The sequence below is a fragment of the Elephantulus edwardii genome, unplaced genomic scaffold, assembly GCF_000299155.1.
Source record: "Elephantulus edwardii isolate Elephantulus edwardi_28Jun2011 unplaced genomic scaffold, EleEdw1.0 scaffold00193, whole genome shotgun sequence".
NCBI lineage: Eukaryota > Metazoa > Chordata > Mammalia > Macroscelidea > Macroscelididae > Elephantulus > Elephantulus edwardii.
Genome location: NW_006399943.1, coordinates 5,091,849 through 5,118,075, shown reverse-complemented (window position 1 = coordinate 5,118,075; position 26,227 = coordinate 5,091,849). Strand labels below are relative to the sequence as shown.

General features: G+C 51.0%; 1 protein-coding gene across 4 annotated transcripts in view; it reads left to right on the top strand.

The window, feature by feature from the left end:
* Positions 1 to 9,301: 9,301 nt before the first annotated feature.
* Positions 9,302 to 26,227, top strand: part of KCNQ2 (potassium voltage-gated channel, KQT-like subfamily, member 2) — a 56,138-nt gene continuing 39,212 nt past the window's right edge. For all 4 annotated transcript variants that reach the window (XM_006896885.1, XM_006896884.1, XM_006896883.1 and 1 more), the window contains exon 1: positions 9,302 to 9,754. In XM_006896885.1, the coding sequence (XP_006896947.1) occupies positions 9,465 to 9,754 (290 nt within the window). In that variant the 5' untranslated portion in view covers positions 9,302 to 9,464. The remainder of the gene's footprint in view (positions 9,755 to 26,227) is intronic.

Here is a 26,227-nt window from a genome sequence, read left to right as displayed (position 1 = left end):
AGTTCAAATCTACCAGTGTCTCCAGCAAGAAAAGTGAGTAGTCTGCTCCTGTCAGGATTTACAGCCTTGAAAACTGCATGGGAGGTCCCCAGTACAATGGATATGCAGGCTCAGTGTGTCCTCTGCTACTGATTCCACAGCTCTGCTACTTGAGAATATGGCCTTGTCTCCATGAGTGAACATCACTGTGGCCACAGTGTCCTATCATCAAGCACTGACTGTGCTGCTACTCGGCGAGACCTCATCCAGACTCAAGGCCCCTCAGGGTGAAGCATCCAGCCTTCTCAGAGTTAATGTGGTTGATCTCTCCATATGATTCTGTCCAGTTTCTGAAGCATACCACAAAGGACAGAAGAGTGTCACCAGAGGTGGTTGCTGGAAGGCCAGCAGAGCCCAGTCAGGCCAGGAGACCCTGGTGGCCCCTCCCCAGTGATGTTGCTGGGTGAGGCATATGCATGCAGATCCATGAGTAACATTGCCACAGGAGTGACACTGACTTAACTGTATGGGTTTTTTTTTGTACAATATTTTAGCAGAAATTATTTATTAAACAAAAAGATGCCTGTAGTTAATTATAAGAGCTGGCCCTGATTATCATAGTAACATTTAGGTTGACATTGAGAAGAATGGGAATCCCATAGCACTTAATTGTGTTTATGGCAGAATCTATACCTGGACCAGGAGGCTGCTGTGTGACCAGAGCAGGGGAACACTGCATGGTTTAAAATTGAGAAAGCGGTGTATCACGGTTGACTCTCCCTCCATACCCATTCAATCTGTATGCTTAGCAAATTACTCTAGAAGCTGGACTCTGTGAAGAGGAGTGTGGTATCAGGGTTGGAAGGAGACCCATCAATAACCTATATTATGCAGATGAAAGTGAGGAGGACCTGAAGCACTTATTGCAGAAGATCAAGGAATGAAGCCTTCAGTATGGATTGCATCTGAATGTCAAGAAAACAAAGATTCTTACCACTGGACCGATAGGCAACATCATGATGGATGGAGAGGAGATTGAAACTGTCAACAGCTTCATCTTGCTTGGATCCACAATTAACACCCTTGGTACTAACAGTCAAGAAATAAGGAGACACATTGCACTGGGAAAATCTGCAGTGAGAGCCCTCTTCAAATTATTGAGGAGTAGTGATGTCAGTTTGAGGACTAAAATGTGTCTGAATCAGGCCATGGTCATTCCAATTACTTGCTATGCATCTGAGAGAGGATAACAGAGAAAGAATTAATGCCTTTGAGCTGTGGGTTGGAAAAGAGCACTGAACATCCCAAGGTTGGCCAAGAGAACAAACAGATATGTCTTGGAGAGGGTGCAGCCTTTGTGCTCTTTGGAGGCAAGAAAGATAAGGCTTCGCTTCACACACTTTGGGCATGTTGCTAGGAGGGGCTATTCCTTGGAGAAGAACGCGATACTGGGAAGGGTGGAAGGTTAGCGAAGAACAGAAAGACCCTCATCCAGGTGGATTGGCACAATGACTGTCTGTGGGAAGCCAAATATCAAATTTAATATTAATAAGAAATCAAATACTATGTCAGGATTGGAGGGAGGTTGATACAAATTGGAATTCACCCTGTAGCACTAAGGCAATCCTTAAACGTTTACAGGAATAGACATTAAGACAATCCTTAAGAGTCTACATAATTCTTAGTTTGTATTTACTGAATCCCTCCCTCCTGAGATAAGCATAAGGTAAACGTGCCGGCCTGAACTCCAGCACCGGAGGGTGGCTGGAGGACAGCAACTCAACAGCATAAGGTAAACAATAGAGAAGAATCCGGCCATATTTACAAAAGAATTCCCCATGATCCTTTGTTTTTATTTATTACTCCCTTGTGATTTTCCTTTGTTTACCTTCCTGATGATTCTCAATAAAAACCTAGAAAGATGCAGCATAGGAGATGCAGTTCTCCCAGCTGTTAGCCCCCTGCCTTCACGCTTTCTGACCTGATCCCCATTCCTGTGTGACCCCATCTCTGTCTTTCCCTTGGGTTGACAACAACTGCCACAATGGACTCTTGTGTGTCAGGAAGTGTGAGGATGGCACAGGATAGAACAGAGTTCAGATCTTTTGTTCACAGGGTCTCTATGAGTCATAATTGACAGTACCTAACAACAACAGGACAATGACTAGGGAGGACAGAAGGAGAATTGACGCCTTTGAGCTGTGGTGCTGGAGAAGAGTATTGAATGTACCATGGACTGCCAAGAAAACAAACAGATTCATCCTAGAGAGGGTTAAACCAGGTTGCTTCTTGGAGGCAAGGATTCTGGGGCTTCGTCTGACATACTTTAGACATGTTGTAAGGAGAGACAGGTCTTTGGAGAGGGACATCATGCTGGGTAGAGTAGAGGGACAGCGCAGGAGGGGAAGACCCTCTATGAGGTGGATTGATTCAGTGACTGGGGTACTTGGGATGGGTGTGTCAGAGGCAATACGGTTGGCACAGGATAGAGCAGGGTTTAGGGCTGTTGTACATAGGGTCGCTATGAGTCGCAAATGACTTGATGGCACACAACAACAACAGCAGCAGCAGCAATCATTAAGTTGGCATTTCAAATCCACCAGGTGCTCCAAAGGGAGAAAGATGGATAAAGAATTCCTAGTTTCAAAAACCCCGGGGGAAGTTGCTACGCATTAGGATGAACTGGATGGCAGTGAGTTTCAGATTATTTGTCTGTTTTAATTAGTTATAGCATTAAAAATTACAAGAAGGAAGAAAGGACCAACGTGTATATATGAAGAGACTCAGATTTACTTTTGAAAGTAAAGCAAAAGGGAGAAACGATGATATGAAAGAGCTGAACAGGAGATTTCAAAAGGCAACACAAGAAGACTAAGCAGCCCTGAAAAGGTCGTTCTCTCCTCAGGCCCCCAGCTCCGGGTGCCTTTCTTCTCCATGGCAGGACCTCTGACTGACTCACCTTTTTGTCCCCACCAGAAGGTAGATATGAAGGGCCAGGAGGGCTGGGCCAGACCCAGGCTGGGATGACCCCTGAGCCTAGCTGCCCAAGTTGCCTTGGGCTGGGCGCTGGCCCCAGTGGCGAGTTCTGGGGCATTTCGCGTGCCCTTACAGTGAGAGGTCTGTGGAGGCATGGCATATGGGTGGTCAGGGGCCACTGCCCCAAGGTGATCCCAAGATTCCTCATCTCTGCAAGGCAGAGGCTGCAGTGGAGGGCAGCTCCTAGGGGGCCTCTCCTGAGCCCAGTGCTACTCCGCCTGCTGCTGTGAAGGTGGACAACGAGAAGCCAGATGAGAACATCAAAACTTGGCAGAAAGATGTAGAGCAGTTTGTTAAACTAGAGGGTCTGGGCCTTGGAGAAAGAAATCATGCTAGAAAGAGTGGAGGGACAGTGCAGGGGAGGAAGGCCTTAGATGAGATGAATTGACACAATGACTGGTGTAATAGGGGCAGGTGTGTTGGAGGCAAGGCGACTGGTTAGGCTAGGACCGAGTTCAGAGCTGTTATGCATAGGGTCACTATGAGTCCAAAGCACAACAACAACAAAGCAAAAGAGGATCACCCTGTGGTGTACCCAAGCCGATGTGGGGCTTACTCTGGGAATTCTCTTCTGGAAAGTGTTTATCCAAACAACCATCTGTCTCTCTGAGGCTCTGCAGCTCCATTTCAAGAACACGTGTATGCTGCAGCCTGTGCTACAGAAGTGGGTGGAAGATGTAGACACCTCCAGGAGATATGCAAAATGGAGACCCTCCTGCCGCAGGCAGAGAAGGTAGATAAGCATGGAGGCTCCTAGTGAGAGGTGTCCTGGAGTGCCTGACCCCACCCAGCAGCAGATCAGCCACACTATCGCACAGCAGCTTGGGCTGAAGGATGTAGTCCAAGTGTGGTTCTGGAATCAGTGTTAGAAGGGCAAACCATCTGGTGGTGACTACTCCCAACGAGAGGATTGTGAGCCTCCTGGTCTCATTGCCCAGGAGGCCCAGGGCTTCTTCTCTGTACCCGGTCCCCATTTTGGTACCCCAGGCTGTGCAGCCCTCAGTTTACTGTTCTGTACCAGAACAAAGGGACACTGTGTGGTTCTTACTCAAGAAACTTGTTAGGGTTGTACTCACTCACCATATTTATTCAATCTCTAGGCTGAACAAATAATCTAAGAAGATGGGTTGTATGAGGAGAAGAGCAGGATTGGAGGAAGATCGATTAACAACTTGTCATCAACAACCAAGATGACACAATCTTACTTGTAGAAAGTGACGATGACTTGAAGGTCAAGGTCTACTTTCAGTATAGTTTACATCTCAACATAAAGAAAACAAAAACCCTCATAACTGAACCAATAAGCAATGTCACATTAAGTGGAGACATGGCTGACCCTGCCAAAAAAAAAGTCATTTTACTTGGATTGGCAATCAGCACCCCTGGAAGCAGCAGTCAGGAAAATATAAGGCATATTTCAAATGGCAAACCTTCTGCAAAAGAGATATCTTAAAAAATGTAGAAGTAAGGATGTCATCTTGAAGTCTGTTTTCAGTAGTCTTATATGCATGCAACAGCTGGACAATGACTAAACAAGACCAAAGAAGAACTGATATTTTGAGTTAGGGTGTTGATGAATATTGACTATATTATGGACCCACAGGATAGGCAGCGTTGGTGAGGACGGTGCAGGGATAGGCAATGTTGTGTTCTGTTATACACAAGTGTTGCTAAGCAGCACCTTATAAATTATAATAAAAAACCTTTTTTCCTAAGTCTAGTTTACAGATATCAATATGCTTAAAAGCTACCCCCTTCTCTATCTACTCTGTTGGTTTAGTGGTAAAGAACTGTGTTGCCAAGGAAAAGAAAGGCACATTGTTGGGACTCACTAGCTGCTCCACAGAGGGAGACAGGCAAGCTCCTTCTATGCAAGTTACTGCCTCTGAAAACCTGCTGGAGAGTCAGCTACATGTCAGTTCTGACTTAACAGTATACAACAACAATAACACACTCAGGTCAGAACTGCTGTTAGTACCCAATTGTATGGTGCTGGTGTTGTTAGATGCCATTTAGTTGAGTATGACTCATAGCAGCCCTATGGACAACAGACCTGAACTCTGTCCTACCCTGTGCCCTTCTCACCCTTGCTGACACGTTAGAGCTCATTGTAGCAGTCACCACATCCATCCACTTGGTTGATGGCCTTCCTTCTCCTTCGCTGACCCTCCACGCTTTCAAGCATCATATCCTTCTCCAAGGAATAGCCTCTCCTAGCCTCTAGCAACATGTGTGAAGTATGTGAGGTGAAGCCTCATCATCCTTGCCCCCAAAGAGCACTCTAGTTGCACCCTCTCCAGATATATTTGTTTGTTCTTTTGGCAATCCATGGGATGTGCAGTTCTCTTTTCCAACACCACAGCTCAAAGGCATCAATTCTTCTGTCATTCTTATTCATTGTCCAGCTCTCAGATGCATAGCAAGTAATTGGAAAGACCATGCACCTTAGTCCTCAAACTGACATCATTACTCCTCAATAATTTGGAAAGGGCCCTAACACCAGACTTTCCCAGTGCAATACATCTCTTGATTTCTTGACTGCTGGTACCAAGATTGTTAATTTTGGGTCTAAGTAAGATGAAGTTGTTGACAGTTTCAATCTATTCTTCATCCATCATGATGTTGCCTATTGGTCCTGTGTTAAGAATCTTTTTCTTGACATTGAGATGCAATCCATATTGAAGGCTGTGTTTTCTTTTTATCCTCTGCAAGAAGTGCTTCAAGTCTTCCTCACATTCAGCAAGCAAGATTGTGTTATCTGCATAACACAGGTTATTAATGAGTCTCCCTCTGATCCTGGTGCCACATTTCTCTTCACAAGAGTCCAGCTTCTAGAATATGCTCAGCATAGTGATTGAATAGCTGTGGAGAGAGAATACAAACCTGAAGCACTCCCTTCTTCATTTTAAACCATGCAGTGTTTTCCTGTTCTGTTAGCACAACATTTGACTGTGTGGATCATAACAAGTTATGGCTAACATTGAGAAGACTGGAAATTCCAGAGCAATTAATTGTGCTCATGTGACTTACACCTAGACCAGGGGAATCCAATTATAGCCTGTTAATAATCTCATGCACATATTATTCAAAATGGTTGACTCTGGAGAACATTATGCTGAGTGAAATATCCCAGTCACAAAAGGACAAATATTACATGATGCCACTGCTGTAGAATGGGACTGTCCTTGGGGTTGGGGAGAGACTGAGTAAGATGGGTTCAATAATGTATACTGCACTGAAACAGAGGAGGGAGAGAACCGTTTAAAAGAGAGATGTAACTGGGTATTTCTGTCATCACAGGAGACTAGAGCGAGGGCTGCATGGTGGAGGGGACCTGGGGGAGGGTTTGTAAAACAATGAAAGAATCTTTTCTTTTACTTTTCCATAATTTTTGGACTCATGTACTTATAACTTGTTAGTCAAATTTGTGTCTTCTAGGTTGCAACACCCCCATGATACATCTTCAAGGATATGTACATGTACAGCCAAGCACAATCAATAAGAGTGCATCTGAATTCCAAAATCAATCTCCGTAATAGTCTATGTGTTTCCTACTGCCAAAGGGGCCCTTTAGAGTAGTGAGAGAAGATCTTCACCCTGAAACCCACAGCGTCCCTTTTCAGCAGGAAGTAGCTAAGAGAATACGCCATCCCCTTTTCCTTATGACTCAGGGTGAAGTCTCTCTCAGGGAGGAGTGATAGGGAATGGCAAAGGATACACTGACAAAGAAGATTAATCAGAACTGGCTTTGACAAGCACTGTGGCATTTGGACAAGAACAAACTGGGAGGAGGGTAGAGAGAATAGTGCAACAATGAATGAGTGGAAGCCCAAAATCTCTGTAAATGTTTATGAAAATTAATAAAATATAATTATAGAAAAAAAATAATCTCATGCACGTGCTGTAAGCATATTTTTGTTGATGTCTGCAATTTTTGTTGTTGTTATGTACTGTTGAGTTAGAACCAACTCCTCGCTGACTCTCCAGGGGATGTTCAGAGACTGTAAATTACAGGAGGAGATGGTCTACCTCACAGAGCAGCTGGGGGATTCAGACTGCACGCAGCATGACTCCTCACCACTAGGCCATTAGAGCTTTGTTTATTGTAACTTTATAACACTGATTTTTCCAAGTTTGTTGATATTTTAGCTGCGGTATTGTGGTAACTATTATTGTAAACTTACACAAAAATTTCTTTTAAAAAGAATGAAATAATAAAAGGGAAATGAGAAAAATTAAGACTTCTAAAAAAGACTTCTCAGTTATTAACAATTTTGTGATTCAATGTAGAAAGATTTTTCAAAACAGGTTTGTACTTAGTATTCACATAATTTAGGAAGTATTACATGTAAGCATTTTACGGCTGTTGCTTGTGTATCACATTATCACAAGTGGTGATTAATATTACGAAGGATTCTGTCTGGTCTGTAGGAGAGTAGGCCCATGTGGGTGAGGCCTGGTGATGCCACTGACCTTCAGCCTTCTTTGAGGGCATCATCAGACATGCCACCCATTCTGAACTGACCACATAGCCTACTGCTGACTCAGCAAGGATGGCTGCAAGCAACAGTACTGCTGGGGGACCTGCTAGGGCTGAATTGCACCCCTCCCCAGAATGTGGCCCTGCTAGACTGTGAGTCTGAGTATTGTGAGATGGTCCCGAGCATTACAAACCCCAACCATTTTGACTTTAACAAGGCCAGATCAGGGTCAGTTATGTAGGGATGTTGTTACCTCCCATGTTGTGATGTGAGACCTGATCAGGGTAGGATGGGACCCTCTTTAACCAGATCACGGGCCTTGTCTGACTGAAGGGGAGTTTCCCTGGATGTGGTCTGCAGCAAGTTGGTCTATAAAAGATAAAAAGAGAGGAGTGGGGACCGGAGATAGTCACCCTAAATTTGGGCTTTGAACTTACGAAACTGTTACTGTTGTGTAGCTTCCGGTAGGAACCAATCCATAGCTGACTACCCAGTGGGTTTTCAGAGAAAGTAAATCTCAGGTGAAGAGATTGCCCATCCTTTCACCTGGGAGCAGCTGGTGGATTTGAACAGTGTGCTTCTGGGTGGACAGTGTAGCTTTCTTACCGCTAGGCAGTAAGTGCTCCCTTATTAGACTGTAAGAGAATAAGCTGTTGTTAGTCGTCTGCGGGGTGTCTGTACCAGCAGCACCACAGGAGGAGGCAGGGCCATTAGGGGAACAACATGCCACTAATCATAACTCGGCATAAAGCGTGGAGGGACCTCTGGGACAGGTGTGCTCTCACAAGCATGCCTGAATAGGTGCACATTCTTGGTCAAAGCGCTGATCAAGAACAGATGATGGCATTTTCTGTCTAATTAAATACAACAGTAGGGTCATGTGGGCACTGGTGAGGGAGTCAAAGAGCACACACCATGTAGGTGACCCAGGCTGGTGGGCTGTTGGAGCCTGCCCAGGTGGCCTGAGGACAGCACTCACCTGTCTAGTTTCCCTATGGTGACCTGACACGGAGGAAGCGTACAGTGCCTGTTCCCAGTGCGCGGATGCGGACGCAGGGATCCAGACGGTGCCAGGACCCCTGACCCCAGGAGGAGGGGCTCCTCCCAGAACGCCGGGTGTTCCCTGGCAGAAGGAGGCCACCTTGTCCCCTCACCTCCCCCAGATGCCTCCTTTGCCCGAGGCTGTGGCACCAGCAGCCCCCGTGCCTCAGTCTTGCCTCGGGTTCTTCCTCCAGTCCTCCGTCCCCACCTGCACCTTCCAGGGTCTTTGGAATCACGTGATTCCCCGCGGAGGCAGCTTCGAGGCCCTTCTGGGGCGGGCGAATCTCTGGGGCTTCCTCTCCTGGAATTGGCCCCACGTCTTCGCTCCTCCTGACTCTCCCTTCTTCTGGATGCCCCTAAAACCCCTCCCGGCCAGCTGCATATGCCACTTTAGGGCGCGTCCCCGGGTTTCGCCTGGGTTTGGGGCCCTCCTGAAGGTCGTGGAGAATTCCGGGTCCCCCTGACCGAGGTGCCCCCACGCCGAGATGAGCAGTCTCAGACCCGGCTGCGGAGACTGCACGGCGTTGGGTCATGCAGAGCCCTGGTCAGGTTTTGCCCACAGGGGGCTCTCGAAGGTGACCAAGGAACAGACCCTCTGTCCTGGGCACACTCAGGCAAGGGTGGGAAGGAGGTTGGCTAGTGGGTCGCCCGGACTAACCATCTCTCCCGCCTGCTACTGCGGCGTCGCAGGGGTTAACGGCAGGCGGGACGAGTCAGCGGGCGGAGCCGCCACAGCGCGGGCGCGGCGCCGAGTCGCTCGGAGCGAGGTGGCCGCAGCGTCCCCCGCGGCCCCGGCGCGGGCTGGAGCGCGGAGCCGCCGCCGCCCGGCCTAACCATGCTGCCCCCGGGCGGAGGGTCTGGGCGACGGCCGCCCCTGCCCGCCGCGCGCCGCCTCCGCTGACCTCGCCCGCCGGGCCGCCAAGCACCATGGTGCAGAAGTCGCGCAACGGCGGCGTGTACCCCGGCCCCAGCGGGGAGAAGAAGCTGAAGGTGGGCTTCGTGGGGCTGGACCCCGGCGCCCCCGACTCCACGCGGGACGGCGCGTTGCTCATTGCCGGCTCTGAGGCCTCCAAGCGCGGCAGCATCCTGAGTAAGCCCCGCGCGCCGGGCGCCGGGAAGCCCCCCAAGCGCAACGCCTTCTACCGCAAGCTGCAAAATTTCCTGTACAACGTGCTTGAGCGACCGCGCGGCTGGGCGTTCATCTACCACGCCTACGTGTGAGCTGCGGGCGGCGCGGGAGAGGGGGCCCAAGCTGCGGAGGGCGAGGGGCTGGGGGGCCTGGGGGCGCCGCGAAGACGGGGGGAAGGCGAGGGGCCGGGGGTGGCAGGAGAGGGCGGGAGAGGGGCCGGACGGACAGGGTCTCCGGACTGCTCGACGCCTGGCCGCCATCCGCTCCGGTGCCAGCAGCGCGCGGCAGCTGCGGGAACTGGGCTCTGTGCGCCTGTCACCCCGGGATTCGGGCCGGAGACTGCGTCCTTGGCTGAGGGCTCTCCCAGGGGCGGAGGGCTTACTCTCTCTAAGTCTGGAGTCTTGGGGGTTGAGGTTGAGGTGGGGGCCCTGTCCCTCCCCCACCTTGCGGCCTGGCTGTCGGCAGCTGCCTCCACCCCCTCTCCGCTGAACCGCCCCTCCCCATAGCTGCTGCGCGAACAAAGGGCCCGCAGGGAGGGAGGTGGGCGCCCCGGGAAGTGGGGGCGGCAGAGGAGAGGCCTGCCCTGCTCCGTTCTTCCATCCCCGCCCACCTCTGGGGTGAGCTTCTGGGTTGCTGACATGTGGGAGGGGTCTGAACATTACCCTGCCCCCCCAGACCGAGGGCACCGGACTGTGGACCCCCGCTGACTAGCGGGGATCTTCCGGCCCCACAGGGTGTGCGTGGCGTGTTTGCGTTCGCCTCCTCCCCAGCGCTCGTGGCAGCGTGGACGCAGGGTCCCCGCACAGGAGGCCCTGGTGGAACCCCCACAGCTTGGGTGCCCGTGAACACGTGGTGTTGGTGTGTGAGCATTTGTGTGCGGGGTGCACGCCGCTACGGGTGCGTGTGCGCGTGCTCTGAGCCTCACAGCCTGAGTGTGCCAGCACTCGCGGCTCCTATCAGGCCGGGCCAGGGACCAGGAGCACAACTCGGCCATTTTGTAGGGAGAGGCATTTTGGGCTGCGAATGAACGTCGGATTCTGGGAAAAAACAGCTCTGACCAACAGCTCAGTGGGTTGTGTGAGTGCGCGTGTGTTTGCGTGTGTGAGCGCATGTTTGTGTGAGAGCGTGTGTGTGAGCGAGCGAGCGTGTGTGTATATGTGTATTCATGGTGTGTGAGTACCTGTGTGTGTGTGTGTATGTGTGTGTATATTCATGGTGTGTGAGTGCCTGTGTATGACAGTGTGCGTGTGAGAGTGTGTGTGTGTATTCATGGTGTGTGTTTAGACTGAGGTTTGTGTGAGGGTGTGCATGCATGCAGGTGGGTGTACGGTGTCTGTGTGTGAGTGCATGTACATATATGAGAGTGTGTGTGAGCTTGTTTACATTAGTGAAGGTGTATAAGTGTATGTGAGGTTGTATGACAGTGTGTGTACATGTGTGCATGTGAGGCGTGTGCGTGTGTGCATGTGTGAGGTTGCACACGTGAGGGTATAAGAGAATGTGTGAGTGTGAGTCTGTGCTATTGTGTGTGTGTATGTGTGAGGGTCCTGGCCTGTGTGCATGTGTGTCAGCACTTACGTGTGTGGATGTATGTATGAGACTGTCTAATCCATGTGCTCTACATATCCGCTGTGGAATGTGATGGGGAAGGGTCCAGGGAGCAGAAGACCCGAGCCCTGAATAATTGCCACTGTGATGTTCAGCAGCAGTCTGTGGTTGACCTCTGAAACAGAGTCTCTCTGACTGGCCCCAATGTGGGTGGAGTGTGAGTGGGCCTGGCTCTTGTCCCATGTGACTTGAGACCCTCTCCAAGCCCCTGTAGTTGACTGTGAGCCCTGGGATAGTGGTGCACCTCTGGTCAGCCAGATCTGACCACACTCCCCAGCCCCCAGCCTGCGGCAGGGCAGACAGTGCCCTTGGCCAGAGTCCAGCACACAATTTGGATCTGCAGCTGGTTGCCTCTGGGCCAGGCCCTTGATGAGGCCCTGCCTCCTGGAAAGTGGGTTTCCAGCCCTGACCCCTAGTGCTTAGACTTGTCAGACCTGCTCGGTGGCTTGAGCCCCTGGGCTGTGACGATGGTGAGCACTGGGCTGCTTCCCAGGAAGCTGCAGGGTCTGAGCCTACAGGAGTGCCAAGGGACAAAGGCTTGGTGACATCCTGCTGAAAAGCCAGCTCTGCTTCCACATGCAGGCTCACCCTGCTGAGCTGATGTGGGACCACGGGAGCATGGGACAAGCCAGCACCTGCTCTCAGCCCTGCTGCTAGCATTGCCCTGGGGCTGGGCAGAGCTGAGTCCTTGGTCTCTGTCCTGCTGCTGCTGCCCCTAAAGGGTGGCTGTGTCCAGTCCCCACCCACCCCACCCCCGCCCCTGCTGTCCTATCCTACTGGTCCTTCCTGGGCAGGAGCATAGCTCGGGCTGGCCCCTTGCTGTCCACATAGCCTGAGTGGACTCGGTCTGTGAAGTGTTTTCAAGGAAGGCGGGCCAAGTCTGGGTGCTGATCTCCAGATATGGGCATGTTGGTGGGACTCCATTCAGCAGCCCAGTGACCCATGGACTCTGGGAGAAGCTGTTGGTGGCTGGTGGAACTCTGGTCTGAAGGCTAAAGAAGTGGCCAGGCCCACACCCATGGAGTGGCCTCAGAAGTGTTCTGAGACTGAGTGTTGCTGCACAGCTCTGGGCACAGTCTGGTGTTACTGTGAGCTCTCAAAGGGGTGTGAGCTTCAAGGTGGAACACTCATGTCACAGACAAGTACTGGGACAGGCAAGTGGGGCTACACTTTGAGGACAGGGGATGGGTTTGTGGCAGCACCCTAGGGCTAGGGGAACTGAGAGAGAATGTTCAGAGCCCAAGTTGGCTATCTGGCTGCCCTTCATCCTGCCTGGAGCTGTGAGGAGGGAGCGGGTGACTCCCCTTCCTCTGCGCTCTGTGTGGGGCCTGGAGCCCAGCGTGAGATGTGATTGGAGCTGGTTTGTGAGCTTGCCAGTGGGGAGGAGGGTGTAAGCCCCACTTTCACTATTGGGGAAACGGACCAGTGTTGTCTGTGTCCACAGAACAAGCACCTTGAAGTGTAGGGCACTGACTTCAGGATATTGAAACCATTTGGTGATGCAAGGATGAGACTCGGACAAGCCTGATGGAAGATGCCTGGCTGGGCCTGCTCAGAGGGGCAGACTCTGTTACAGGCCACATGGTCCAGGCCACTGAACTGTGCAGGACCTTTGTGCCTTTGTCCCAGTTAGTAGTGTGGGCAGTGTGTGGGTGGCTCGGCGGAGCTGCAGCAGAGGCAGTGAGGCCCAGGCCTGCTCCAGTCTCCTCAGGACTCTGGCCCAGCTGCTCGCAGGCCCCTGGCCCCTGCTTGCCTTCACATTCTTGCTCAGTTCTAAGTTGTGGCCTCAGAGTACACATTCAAGGTGTGCTGGATCACAGCTCAGGCCCTCAGTTCTGTCCTCTCTTCTGGTAGGTGAGGGGTATGTGGTGGCCTGAGGTTCCCTGGACACAGATGGGAGCAGTGGCCTCCCTGTCAGTGTAGACAGAACATCCATGTTCCCAAGAGAGAGCCGAGAACATGGGATAGACATGTTGAAGCCAGAGGCCTCCCAGGGGGAAGACAGGGGATGTGCCTGCTGACCGAATCCTGGATGAATCTCATGGAAATTTCCCGAAAGGTGAATGACCCCAGACAACTGTGGTGTCTACAGGAACAGGGCTTCTGGGGTCCTTGACTTAGTGAAGGGCCTCAGGTATCCCTGTCTAATCTGCAGCCCTCCCCTAATCACCGACTCTTAAGTTATGAAGAGCTCTCCCATCGCCCCATCTCCTCACATCCTCAGGGACTCTCCAAACACCCTCCTGTCTGCACACGACGGGGACAGCAATGAAGTTGGAAGCTCACCGCTGGAAGGCACAGGTGAAATATCCCAGCATGTCCTTCCAGATACTCCAAAGGAGGCCACTTGGCCTGAAGACCAGAAGGCTGGGGGTCAGAGGCTCCAGCCAAGGCTGTACAGCCCTCAAGCCCACCACGTGGAAGGTCAGAGCCCAGTGCTGATGTCCACGGTGGAAACCTTTGTCATGTCTGCAGTGGGGATGGCAGAATAGGTGGTTCTTGAGTCCAGGCTAACGGGGAGCAGGACCAACCTCTCTCCTGGACTCTGGAGGGGGATCCTGCCATCTCTTCCCACTTCTGGCGGCTGCAGGCGATCCTGGAGATGCGTCTTCAGGACACTTCTCATGCTTCGACTCTACCTCTATTTTCACTAAGACACCGTTTGGGTGGACTCAGGACTCCCTAAGATTTTAAGTCAATTGATGACTTCTGCTGAGACCCTGTTTTCAAGCAAGGTCCCGTTCACAGGGGTCAGGACTGCGATATGCCCTTTGGGGGTGCACTTTACTTTGTAGCTTTCAGGGGTGCAGGCAAGTCCAGTGGCAGACAGAGGTGAGCAGCATGGTGCCTGGTTTGCGTTTGTGGGTCAGCAGATCCGTGTTCATCTCTGAGCTTTGTGTCCAGAGTAGAAGCCCATTTTGTTCCTCCTTGAGCTTGTTCAATATTTCTCATTTCTGCAAGTGGGCTTCAGGCATGTCCGAGCCTCTGCCAGCCTGTATTCTCAAACCCATAGAAGGAAAAAGCTGGGCTTACCGCTGGAGGCAGATCTGTTACACTGTGATACACTCCCCCAAGTGGGGAGCTGAATAGGGATTCTCATAGAACTTCAGTGAAAAACATTTGGCTGGCTGTGTTTTGAGGCAGAGACACCTGTGGATCATCAGAGGTGAATCACCTGGGTTGAGCTGGGACATATCCCACCTATTTGGGTTCTGAGGGTCCAGCTGAGGTAGAGTGTCCATTTGAGGTTGAAAGAGCCAAGTGCCAGGCTTGGGCTCAGCCTGTGTCCTGTAGAAGTACCAGTTGGAGAGGAACTGCAGCCTGGCAAGTGGACCAAGCTTCTGGAGCAAAGGTTACATTGTTTCCACATTGTGTTCCTATAAACCCAGCTACGGCCGGATATATGGGTATATGGTAAGTCCTAGAAATGGAATTGTAGGGCTAGAGTATATACATTTAAAATAAGCATTCCATACACCCTTCCCCTCTCCCCTCTCCTAGTTCTCCTGGTTTCTTCTGTTACCATCTAGCATTCCTGTGGTGCATTTGTTAGAGCACAATGACCTGACACTGAGATACATTGTTATAACTGTGATACATTTGTTATAACAGATGAACAAAGGCAGATACATTGTTATAACTAAAGGCCATCTTCTACTCTAGAACTGCTTTTGGTGGTGTACAACTCTGTGGTTTGTGATAAATGCATGATGTCCTTTGTCCTCCCTTAGTGTCCTGCAGGATGCTGTCATTGTCCTGAAGATTCCCCGGGCTGCTCTCTCTTTCCCTTCCTTCATCCTGGCCCCACTGGGTCTGTAGCTTTGACTTTCCTGAGGCACTTTCGGAATTACCCTCCCTCTACAAAGGTTGGAGTTAGTTCTACTACCATACCAGCATCACACATATCAAGTGAGCAAGCTCATTGGGAAGACCTAGGGTATGGAAAGAAACGATGAGCTGGTGAAGAATGACCAGTGGGGACTAATGATCAGGTCACTTCAGAGTGAAGGGTAGTAGGTGGCCAGGACATGGATTCAGGCTTGATACTGCCTCAGACGCAACAGAGGGAGACACTGCTACCACATTGTGTCTCATGCCAATCTGGGCGCCATGGCGTGCATGAGTGACTCAACAGAGTCCATGGAGCCTGGGAGGGATTGAGAGGCCAGGCACTGCCATTATCGCCATTATCCAATGTGAATGCTGAAGGAGCCAGAGAAACAAAGGCCACTTGCCCTGCCCACCTCCCTTCCAGCCAATCCATGGCAAACTCTTGGTCTTGCTGGCTGCCCCTTTATGATGAGGTCAGGGACTGTGGACTGATGAGGACACACACTTAGAGGAGACATTTGTCTTGTAGCTTCTGTGCCTGCCTAGGATTTGGCCCTTAAGATGTGGCCATCTTCCTAAGATGGGAACTTCTGGGATGAATGGCTGTACTGCCATTAGACCTCATCTGACTTCACAAGGACCATAGTTAGGATCAGTGGCCCAAGGCTGACTCCTGGGATGTGGAGAACAGACATGCTTCCACCCTCATCTTTTACCAGATCTGACACCAGCCTCCTTTCCATAGCATTCTGTACTTCTCTGCTGGGTCTGATAGTTTGCTGTCATGGCTACACAGAACTCATAGACATTACCATTCAAGGGAGCTCTGTGGCGTAGTCTATAGGCAGCTGCTCTGCTAACCCAGGTGGCACTTGTCTGGAAGTTCAAATCTACCAGCTGCTCCAAGGGAGAAAATTGGGAAATCTATGCAACTTGGAAAGCCCACTGGAGAGTCAGCTGAATTGGTCTCAACTGGACAATAGTGAGAGGTTTTGGGTTTTGGTTTTTTAAATTTTTTTTTAAATTTTATTATTTTTTTGTGAGTGTACCGTCAAATCAGATCTGACTGGTACAGGAGGAGATTGTCCCTCCTTCCCTGGCAGAGCATCTGGTGGATTTAAACTGTGCGCCTCTGGGATTGTAGTTGCAGCTCCTTGCCACTAGGCCACCAGAGCTCCCCTTGGGTTTGTTTTTTACTCACAGGTATGAGGTTTGTTAGAGAAGTATCGGGTACAAGTCAGGAACAGAAATTACTCAGGGACCTGTTCTCTCAGAACAGCTTTTCCATCAGGCCCACGGTTGACCTCTGTTTCCTAGCCTCTCAGCTCTCCTCCTCTCTGGCCTTGTGGGTCTTTGGGTTCAGCCCAGCCTCTGCCATGCTTGGATGAGTGTCACAATGCTTGAGATGCCCAGCTTTCTTGTCCCACACCACCACGCCTAGCTCTGTCTTCATGGGTGATATCTGCTTCTCCAGCAAGCCTCCTGCTCACACCACAGCTTTCCTGTCAGTGGGTCAGAGGGCCACTGCACCATCTTCTTTGGGTCTCCTGCCGTTGCTGCCTCCATTGCTCACTGGAGAGAGCTCCATCTCCTCTCGCCTGGGTTTAGGAGGTTCTCAGTACCAAGATCATAGATCTGAAGGATGTGCTCTTTTTTTCTGGGTCATAGTGAAGCCTCCATTTCCCACCTCTGGGATGACTAGTTTTAAGCCAAGCGGGATGAAAGAATTGACTGTTCCCTCACTAGGATATTGTAGTCTGGAGGGAGTTGCACCCCTAACTCCTTCTTAGCAATCAGCTGTGCAGTTTACAGCCTGGGAAACCCAATGAAGGATCACCTGAGCCCTACTCTTCAGCAATGAGATAGTGATTCCTATAAGGATGCAAATTACACCTAATCTACATTATTAGTAAGCTGTCTAATCCTTTTGGTGGCCCACAAATGGACTATTGCATAGCCCCACCCAGTCATTTGATGGGAGTTAGAAGATGAGGGTGAGAAAGGGGTGGCAGAAATGACCTACTGTCCCATCTCCCCTGTGCTGGGTGCCATCCTGTCCTGGGTGAATGGTGGCATTCCCAGCATCCTTGTTGCCCGCAGGGTAGGAGGTGGGGTGGAGGGGCAGTCCCTGTCCAGTTCTCTCAGTGCAGCTGAACCCGTGGATTTGGATCCATTCAGAATGGAGCAGGTGAGATTGTTCCCAGGGAGCATCCCATCTGCTCTGTGGTAGAGGTAAAACTGATGGTTCTAGAAATTTCTCACATTTGCCCCCATGGAGTCCAAGCCCTGCATTAAACCCTTTCTGCTGAAATGCTGTATCTGCTGTGTTCCACTTTCCTGGCAGGCCCAGCATGAGATGTCAGCTCTGTGTTATCCACTGTCCGAAAATCAGCTCTGTGCTGTCCACTGTATGTCTGGTGGTCAGCTCTATGATGTCCACTGTATGTATGATGGCCAGCTCTCCATTGTCCGCTGTCTTGTAGCCAACACTGTGCTGTCCACTGTCTGAGGTATGGCAGCCAGCTCTGCACTGTCCACTGTCTGGCATTTAGCTCTGTGATGTCCACTGTCTGAGATGTAGTGGTGAGCTCCTCACTGTCCACTATATGTCTGGTGGTCAGCTCTGCTCTGTCCACTGTCTATCTGGCAGTCAGTTCTGAGCTGTCCACTGTCTGAGGTATGGTGGCCAGCTATGCACTTCCACTGTCTGTCTGGTGGTGGACACTCAGAAGAGTGAGTGCTTGTGGTTATCTTTTAGGGAGGGAGGTGCCTGGGATGGTCAGCAGCAAAGAAGCCATCATTTCTTGAGCTTGCTTCTTCCTCATGTGAGGCCGAAGCTCTAACCACAGAGTGAAGGGAGAGCAGGCCCAGAAGGCTGCTTAGCAAATGAATTGATCGGAAGTTGTGGAAGCAGAGGGGTGCATTTTCATTTTCTTCTCTTTTCCCCCTCAAGATAGATGAGCCATGCTTTTAGTACATCCATAGCAGCTGGATATGATAGTGTCAGGGGAAGGAGGGCCCTGCCTAATGGGTGTATTCTGTGGCCTTGTGGGCAAAAGCCTGGGGGCTTGGGTACCCCACCTTGGTGGGTGCCCTCAGTGCTTCAAGGCCAAGATGCAGGCACCTATATCTGACAGACCCTATGCTTGCAAATCATCCTTATAACACAGTTTGAATCAGACCTGCAAGATGAAGGCAGTTGTGAAGTTCTTAGGAGTGGACGTGGGCTGGTGGTCCTCATGACCTTTGCCTTGCTCAAGTTGCTGCAGTCGCTATCAATCCATCTCATTTCTTCCAACGACTCTACTTTTTTAAGCAGTATGTCTTTTCCAAGAACTCACTCCTCCCAGCAATCTGGGATGTTTGCAGGGCCAACCTTCCCCAACTTTGCCTCCAAAGAGCACTCTGATTGTGCTTCGTCCAAGACAGATTTTTCTAGTCTGTAGCATATTCAATACTCTTCTCCAACACCACAACTCAAAGACATTGATTTTTCCTTGGTCCTGCATTTTTACTTCCTTATTCACTGTCCAAATTTTACATGCATATGAAGCAATTGGAAATACTATGACTTGGGTCAGGTAAGAAGAATAAAATCTAGAAAATAATAATAATAATATATCTTCACGGAATTTGTGGAACTTTCTCTCCAAGAAGGCAAGTGGACTTGCACAAAGTCAGACCCGGAAGGATGGTCGTGACCCACCAGCTCCTCCCTCCATGGGATTAACTGAGAAATGAGGTTGTGACTGGAAACACTCAGAACACAATTCCTGGGCCAGGACAGCCTCTTATGAGGCTTGGGTCCAGCTAGGCTTGCCTCTGACCTGCCTCTGAGCTCTGGGCCAGTTCTGTTATATTAGGTGCTGTAGAAACAGTTCTGACTGGCCTGGCCCTACAGAGTGAAACGTTGCTGCCCCAGCAGGAGTTGTTTGAGCCCATTTATGACAGCTTATTGTTGAGATGTAACATACAAACTATAATTCACCCATCAGATGTGTACAGTCAGTGGTTTTTACTATATCCAGGGAATTGTGCAAGCATGATCACAATCCATTATAGAACATTTTTGTCTCTAAAAGGAGCTCCAGGACCCTTCAGTCATTCTCTCCCCCTTCAGCCCCAAGCAGTTCCTGGTCTACTTGCTGCCCCGTGCCTATTCCAGGCCTCTCATACACAACATATGACCTTTCGTATCCGAGTTTTTTCACGCACTATGACTTTAAAGGTTCATCTGTGTCTCGGGGCTTTATCCTCCTTTGTCTCTATTTTTAAACCTGCCATCCATTGATGGACATTTGCACTGTGTCATGCTCCTGTGAACATTTGGGCACCAGAGTTGGTGTGGCCCTGCACTTTTATCCTCCTCTGGTGTGTGCCTCAGAGGGAGCCACTGGTCAGGCGGTCACTCTGCTTCCTAGTTTGGAGAACTGCTAGGCCTCTTGGTTTCCCACCTCCTCACTTGTGCAGAGCCTGGGGGGTGGACGGGGGCTGGGTATTAAGTCCAAACTGCTGCCATGTGACTCTCTCTGCTGGCTGGCTTCCTGGAGCAACCTCTCTACCTGCCAGCATCCAGGGACTGCTCTAGGCAAGGCCAGGGCCCACAAGGCCTGCATTGTGCAGCACTTCTCAGAGGAGGTTGTACTTTGGGGAGGGGAGTGATAATGGGTTTCTGCCAATGGGTCACATATTTACTCTGATCCTAATCTGGTGTGGCCAGAATGATTTTTCTGATGTTATACTGCTTACCAGATTCAAATAAAATGGGAGGATTTCTTTTTGAAATTTTTGGATCACTAAGAATAATTTTGTAAATGTACATAATAGTTATTGTTCCAGAAAACTCTAATTGGAGTGTGTTGGAAACATGGTGTCTGCAAAGATCCCTTAATCATTGATGATGGTGGCTAGTTGGCACTTCCAGCTGGTATGGCCTGGCGCCCAATGAGGGCCACTGTTGCCCAGTCTAGGCTGTTCAAGCCTGCAGGAGCTGTCCTTCTAGATGTTTTAGCAATCTCTACTGAACAAGGAGCTACTTCTTCCCATTGGCCTGTTCTCTGGGAGTGGGGATTAGGCCCTGTCTCCGACCCTCACAGGCCCTCAGCCGTGAGAGTGTTGAGCTCACGAGTGAGTTAATTTTTTTTTTTTTAGTTTCATAAAGAACACATTTCACCAATTAGTAGGAAGAAATGACAAATTCATCTTTTAAAAAAAAATGGTTTGTGAAGGGTAATGGAGAGAAGGTTCCAGAAGCACAATCGGATGAGTGTGGGCTGAGCTGCAGGGTGTACTTCACTGGTTTGTTTCAGCTCCTGGCCTAGCCTTTGGCCCCATCAACTTTGGCAATGTGACTTCACCGGGGATAGGGCAGAACAAAGGCAGCAAACAGATACGTGTGTTCTTCCGTGGCCATGGATCTAGGCTCAGGGACTCATCTATCCTTACAGGAAAGCAAGCATGACTTGTTCCAACCTTGCTGTCTTTAACTCAAAACATGGAAAATCTGGGAAGTTGGAGAATTTTGGAGATGAATCCCCAGGATGGGAATAAGATGTCGGCAGGAGTCTGTAAGGATCAGGACACAGAAGAAGATTCAGAGACAAGGGGCAGTTGCTCCATTTCTTTGTTCCCTCCTTCCAGAGCAGATGCAAAATCCACACATGCAAGTGCACACATATAACAGCAGAGGCACACACAGCTTTGTATACAAGGCACAGAAACGTGTGCACAGATATACACACATAGTTCCACATTCACTGGCATACAAATGCACATGCATGTGTACAGACATGCACACACAGACATACATACATGCACATACATGCTTATGCACATGGGCACAGAAACCAATGGAAAACACTTGCACAGACAAGATCATACATGGGGAAACTGCTCTGTCCCACATTTCCTGTCATCTGTGGTTCCTTTATTTTGGATGTTATTTGCAGATGCTATTTGGATGATATTACATCCACTTGTATGTGTGCTTATGCTTGTGCAACCTTGTAGCTGTTCTGTGCTTCTCACTCAGGCTTGTCCCAGAGATCCTTGGGCCTGAGTGTGGGGTGGGGTGGTGCTTCTCAGTGTGTGAATGCTGTGACAGAGGTGCAGCGTGGAGATTGGCTGGCTGCTTATGTGTAGAGGTCGGGGTGCTGTTGAGGATCGTGTTATCCTGTAGCACTGCACTGAACCCTTCTATGTGTCTTCATGCCTGGTTTGTAGGATAAATTCCTGGAAGTTGTCTATTAAACACTTTCTCATCCTCAATTTTTCCTTGGACCAAATAAAGACGTTTGTGTGCACTGTTCTTGTAAAGAGTGGTGACATTTTTACAGAAAACATTAGAACTGTGGACAGGGCCTCTGTGACCCTGCTTTCATTTCTCATGTTTCAAATGTTGGGTGCTGAGCTTGGTGCAGGGAAAAGGATGCCCTGCTCTTGGACAAGAGTCCACGAGGGGGCTCCAGAGCTAAAGAGCTCTGAGAGAGATGCATGGAGGATCACAGAGTGCTTGGCCTTGGTACTGAACATGGGAAGGCCCTCCAGGAGAGGAAGTGTGTAGAGAACTGCAGGCCGCTGGCCTTGGTGCTGAATGCAGAACACAGAGTCCTGGAGTCAGGGCTCCAGGTCACTGGCCTTGGTGCTGAAAAAGGTTTTTACTGAAGAGTCTTCCTAGGTGGGCACCAGCCTAGCCTCACAAAAGGGTGAGAGTGTGGTTTTAGTGCTCTGGTGTTTTGGAGGTGTGCACTGTGAAACATCTCTGTTAGGACAAAGAAGGCTGGGCCCCTTGCCCCATGTCTCCTCTAGGCCCAACCGTCTGTGCTGAGTGAAATTCTTTCCTTTTGCCAACGTCCCAGCAGCCTGTCCAAGGTTGCAGTCTTCCCTGGCATGTGCAGTCTCATTAGTCAAGAGCTGAATTAATATCCTGAGGAAGGAAATCAAGCGTCTTGACCCAGAAGGAATGGAGCCAGCACTTATTCTACAGCCTGAGTCTTGGGGGCTTCCTGCAGCTGTGAGTCCTCCCTTTGTTTCTGAGAGAAGTACTTGATGTGTTTACTTTTTCTTACTACAAATACCATACATGCCCACCACAGGAAATTCTGAACGTGCACAAAAGCACAAGAAGGCACTGTCTTTTCTGGAGAGATCTGATCCTCTGCTGCTCTCTGAGTTCCAGTGAATGGTTAGTATATTCGGCTGCATCCCAAGAGGCTGAAAGTCCAAGTCTGAAAACCAGCCATTGGTGACCTGTGGCACACAGTTCAGCTCTAATCTGAGTGGATGCATGGGCGTTGGAAGCAGCTCTTCCGTGGTTGGTCCATCACCTATCTCAGCATTTCTCAAACAGATAAGGTCTCGGGATCTTCTGAGATGCCTCCCTGTTAGCACCGTGTCAGGGAATGCTGTTAATGAAATGAGATGTCCTCGGTCTGTTCTCACTCTCTGGGCTGTCGTCTTTGTCCATTGTCACTTGTGAATCTGTCCCTACTGTCTGGGCTATTTTTCCTGTCTAGCCCCTGGGTGGACACTGGTTCTGACCCCACCACCTGGAGGCTTTTTTATCTGTGTGGACAGTGGGTTGCTTACATTTCTTGATCATGAAGTCAGAGCTACAGCAACCAGAGAGATCATTTAAGCAACATTAGAAGATGCACAAGGAGGGATTAGCAATGCTGGCTGGATGAGGAGGAAAGGTAAGGGTGAGAGATGTGGGTCACAGATGCTGTCTTAAGAACATGAGGATGAGCAGGGGCCCAAGTAGACCAGGTGTCTCTGATGTGGGGTGGGCACTCAAGTAGGGACACCTGGGTGCACCGCTGTCCTTGCCCAGCACCTGTGATCTGCATTGGGCAGGTGGCTAATGGAGAGCAAATGTGTATGTGTGTGTGTGTGTGTGTGTGTGTGAGAGAGAGAGAGAGAGAGAAGGGGAGGGGAGAAGAGGAGAGAGGGAGAGGGAGGAAGGAAGAGAAGAGAAGAGCACATGCCTTTGGGGAATCTGAGCAGGAGGTGCCCAGTCAGGCGAAGGTATCAAAAATGCCCTTTATCCTTGCCATGTGCGAGTTTTCTCTGCACTCAGAGGCTGTCATTCTTGGTCACACCCCAGACACAGCTGTTCCCAGGGGGTTTGGTCTAGGAGGGTTGGCAGGAGGTGAGGGACTGGTGCCTTCTGGGGAGGACTCTGCCATTTCTGTGGCTACCTTGAGAGGTTGGGAGGCCTGGTGCACTTTCATTTCTGAGTGATGAGTCTGCGGTTACTCAACTTTAAGGGTGTGGATAGTTAAGAAGTAATGTGTGGAGAGAGGTAGTAAGTCAGGTCCTGCTTGCTGAGCATCCCTGTGGCCCCCTACCCTAGAGTGAACGAACCCATGACTGAGGCTTCTCAGAGATGTGGCCATCCAGGGTGACTGGGCAGCAACAGATATCAAGGACCTTTCTGAGAGTGCCCTCAGCCCTGGGTGTTAGGAGCGGGAAGCAGGTTTAGCTGCCAGTGCCCCAGGCCTGCCTTGGAGGGGAGGAGTGGAGAGACAGGAGATGGGCCATGGGCACAGGCCTTGAACACCCAGACAGGAGCTGGACCTTGTGAAGGATGGGGGCTTCTGAGTGACTGGTAGGTCAGTGGCATTATTGAGCACTTACTGTATTAAGGCGCAGTCCCAAATGCTTACAGCTCCATCACCTCACTTCATCTCCAGTTCTCCAGATCCAGCTGGATGGGAGGGCTGGGAGGCAAGCCACCCTGGGCCCAGGTTCCAGCCTCCCTACTTCCTGCTATGAAGGCTTCTGGAAGGGCAGCCAGAAAAAGGGCCAAGCCAGAGCCAGTGCTTGGGGAGAGGGGGCTGTGTGTCCTCTCTACAGCCTGATGGGGTCTCTGGAGGTGTAGAGACACCAACTGTCACCCTGGGAGATTGGAAGTGGCAGCCCCTGGATCGGAACAGTCTATTAGAGCTGCGAGATTAGGAGATTAGATTTCATGTTGCTGCTGGAGCTGGTGCTGCTGCAGTCCTAACGACCGCAGAGGAGAGGTGCCCCCAGGGAGGGGAAGGACTTCGGTATTCTCGGTCACCTCTGCCTGCTCCTTCACAGCAGGCCATTTGCAGAAGGCATTCTGGTCTTGGAGGGGCCTGCAGCACCAAGCCCTGCAGACACAAGTCTGGTGAGGCCAGGGATCAGAGCTGAAACGCTACAGCCAGTCTGGCCAGCCCACCAGGCCAGCCCTGGCTATTACTGCTGACTTCCATTTTCTCTTCCATGAGGCTGGAAAGCACAGCTTTCAGCTCTAGGACTGTTGACAAGTTTGGTGCTGAGTCGGTGTTGGGGGACCAGGACTCCTTGTCAGGGGCCACTCAGGACCTCAGCTCTACCTGAAAAGGGGGAGGTAGGGGAGCAGACTGGGGTCCTGATGGAGCCTTCCCTTGCTCCTACCTGCACTGTTCACTTGTTAAATTTTTATTTAATTGAATATGTAAAATGAGATGAATAATCCCCATTCATCTCCCAAGTGCAGGGGAAATAGGAGGCAGTCCTGCGGGGAAGCCGCGTGGCGGCAGGGTGTAGGGTGTCTGGAAATGGAGCCTCAAGGGGAGGGGAAGGTAGCAGCAGCTGGGCCAGCATCCTGTAGCCTAGGGGAGGGGAGAGCCGGAAGCCAGGAGCCTCGCAGTGGATGTGAACACATACGTCACTCTCCGGGTGGGGACACACGCGTGACGGACGCCCACATGGCATGCGGTTTCCTGGGGGGGGGTCTCTCTGGCTCCATGCCCCTTCCTCCTCCCTCAGCCCCTCCTTCATGCTGCTTTGGACGCTCCCTGCCCTCTCCTTCCCCCACTTTGAGTCAGACAGAGATGTAACCCTTCATGTGCAGAGACCCTGATTCTAGAGAGGAGGTCCCACTAGTCTGTGCCGTGGTCCCTCCTGCTGCTGGTAGAGAAGACGTCAGGCTTCTTGTGACGTGGGAGTTCTCTGGGGAGACAGCGCCCTTATGCTCCTCTCCTGTGAGTGTCCTGGACCGTGGACGTTCCCACTGCAGCCTTGACCAGGGTTCCTCTTGAAGCTAGATTACTCATTAGCAGAGAAGCCGCAGAGACCTCCATTCCACACAGCTGGGCCTCACCTTCTCTGCAGGCCTGGGCCTTCCAGGGTCCTCTGAGGTTGGCTTGGCAGTGGGTGAGGTGGTGTTGGGGAAAACACTGGCATGCGGCCTCAATGGAATAGAACCTCGAAGCTGAGAGTGGATGTGGGGTAGCTGTAGACTGACCCCACCTGTTCTGTCCTGCGGTTGAGGGAACATCAGAGTGGGAAGGCTACCACCTGACTCTCAGATAAGCCTTCTCACTTGTCTGGGTCCTGCAGGGGTCAGACCTGAATGGGAATGTCCCAGATCTCCAGCACTCTTGAGGGTGGTGGTGCCTGGGTGTGTCGGCTGACTGTGCTCCCAGCCTCTGCCCTCTCTGCCAAGATGAAGGGAGAGGGAGAAGGGAGAGCCCTTGCATGGGCTCTGCCACTACTTGGGGCTGTGGGAGCAGCTATCTAAGATGGCAGGAGCTGGGGGTGGGTGGTAAGTACAAAGCCCCATCCAGGATGAAAGAGGTGCTGCTGGTCTGACTTAGGATGGGAGCCAACCGGGAACTACTGCGATCCTCTGGGAGAGAGGCTTCTCCAGCAGGTGGGCCCCAGTGATGTGGCTCATCACCAAGGATGCCATGACTGGGTCCTACGAGGCCAAGAAGTGGGGTCCCTTCCCCAAGACAGAGTCTGGGTGAGGCCAGCTGCCTCTTTTGCTGTCCCATCCTCTCCTGGATCAGGGCCCAAAGTGACCTGGGTGATCAAGAAGGCAGCCAAGCCTCTACACAGCCTCCCTTCCTCCATCTCAGAAATGGATGTAAACTCTGCCCAGATGGGATGGCCTCTGGGTCGGAGGTGCCTACAGAGAGGACTCAACGGAATCCATGGTTGTCGTTGCTGACTTAAAAGGCCTGTATAGGACAGCAAGCAGCCCGCACGGCTCCCAACGAGCTCTGGCGGTACAGGCCTCCGTGCTTGTGCTGCTAACCCCAAGGCTGTGTCCACCAGTGCTTGGACAACTTCCTGAGTTACAGCCTGGACACCCGGAGCTGGGTCAGCT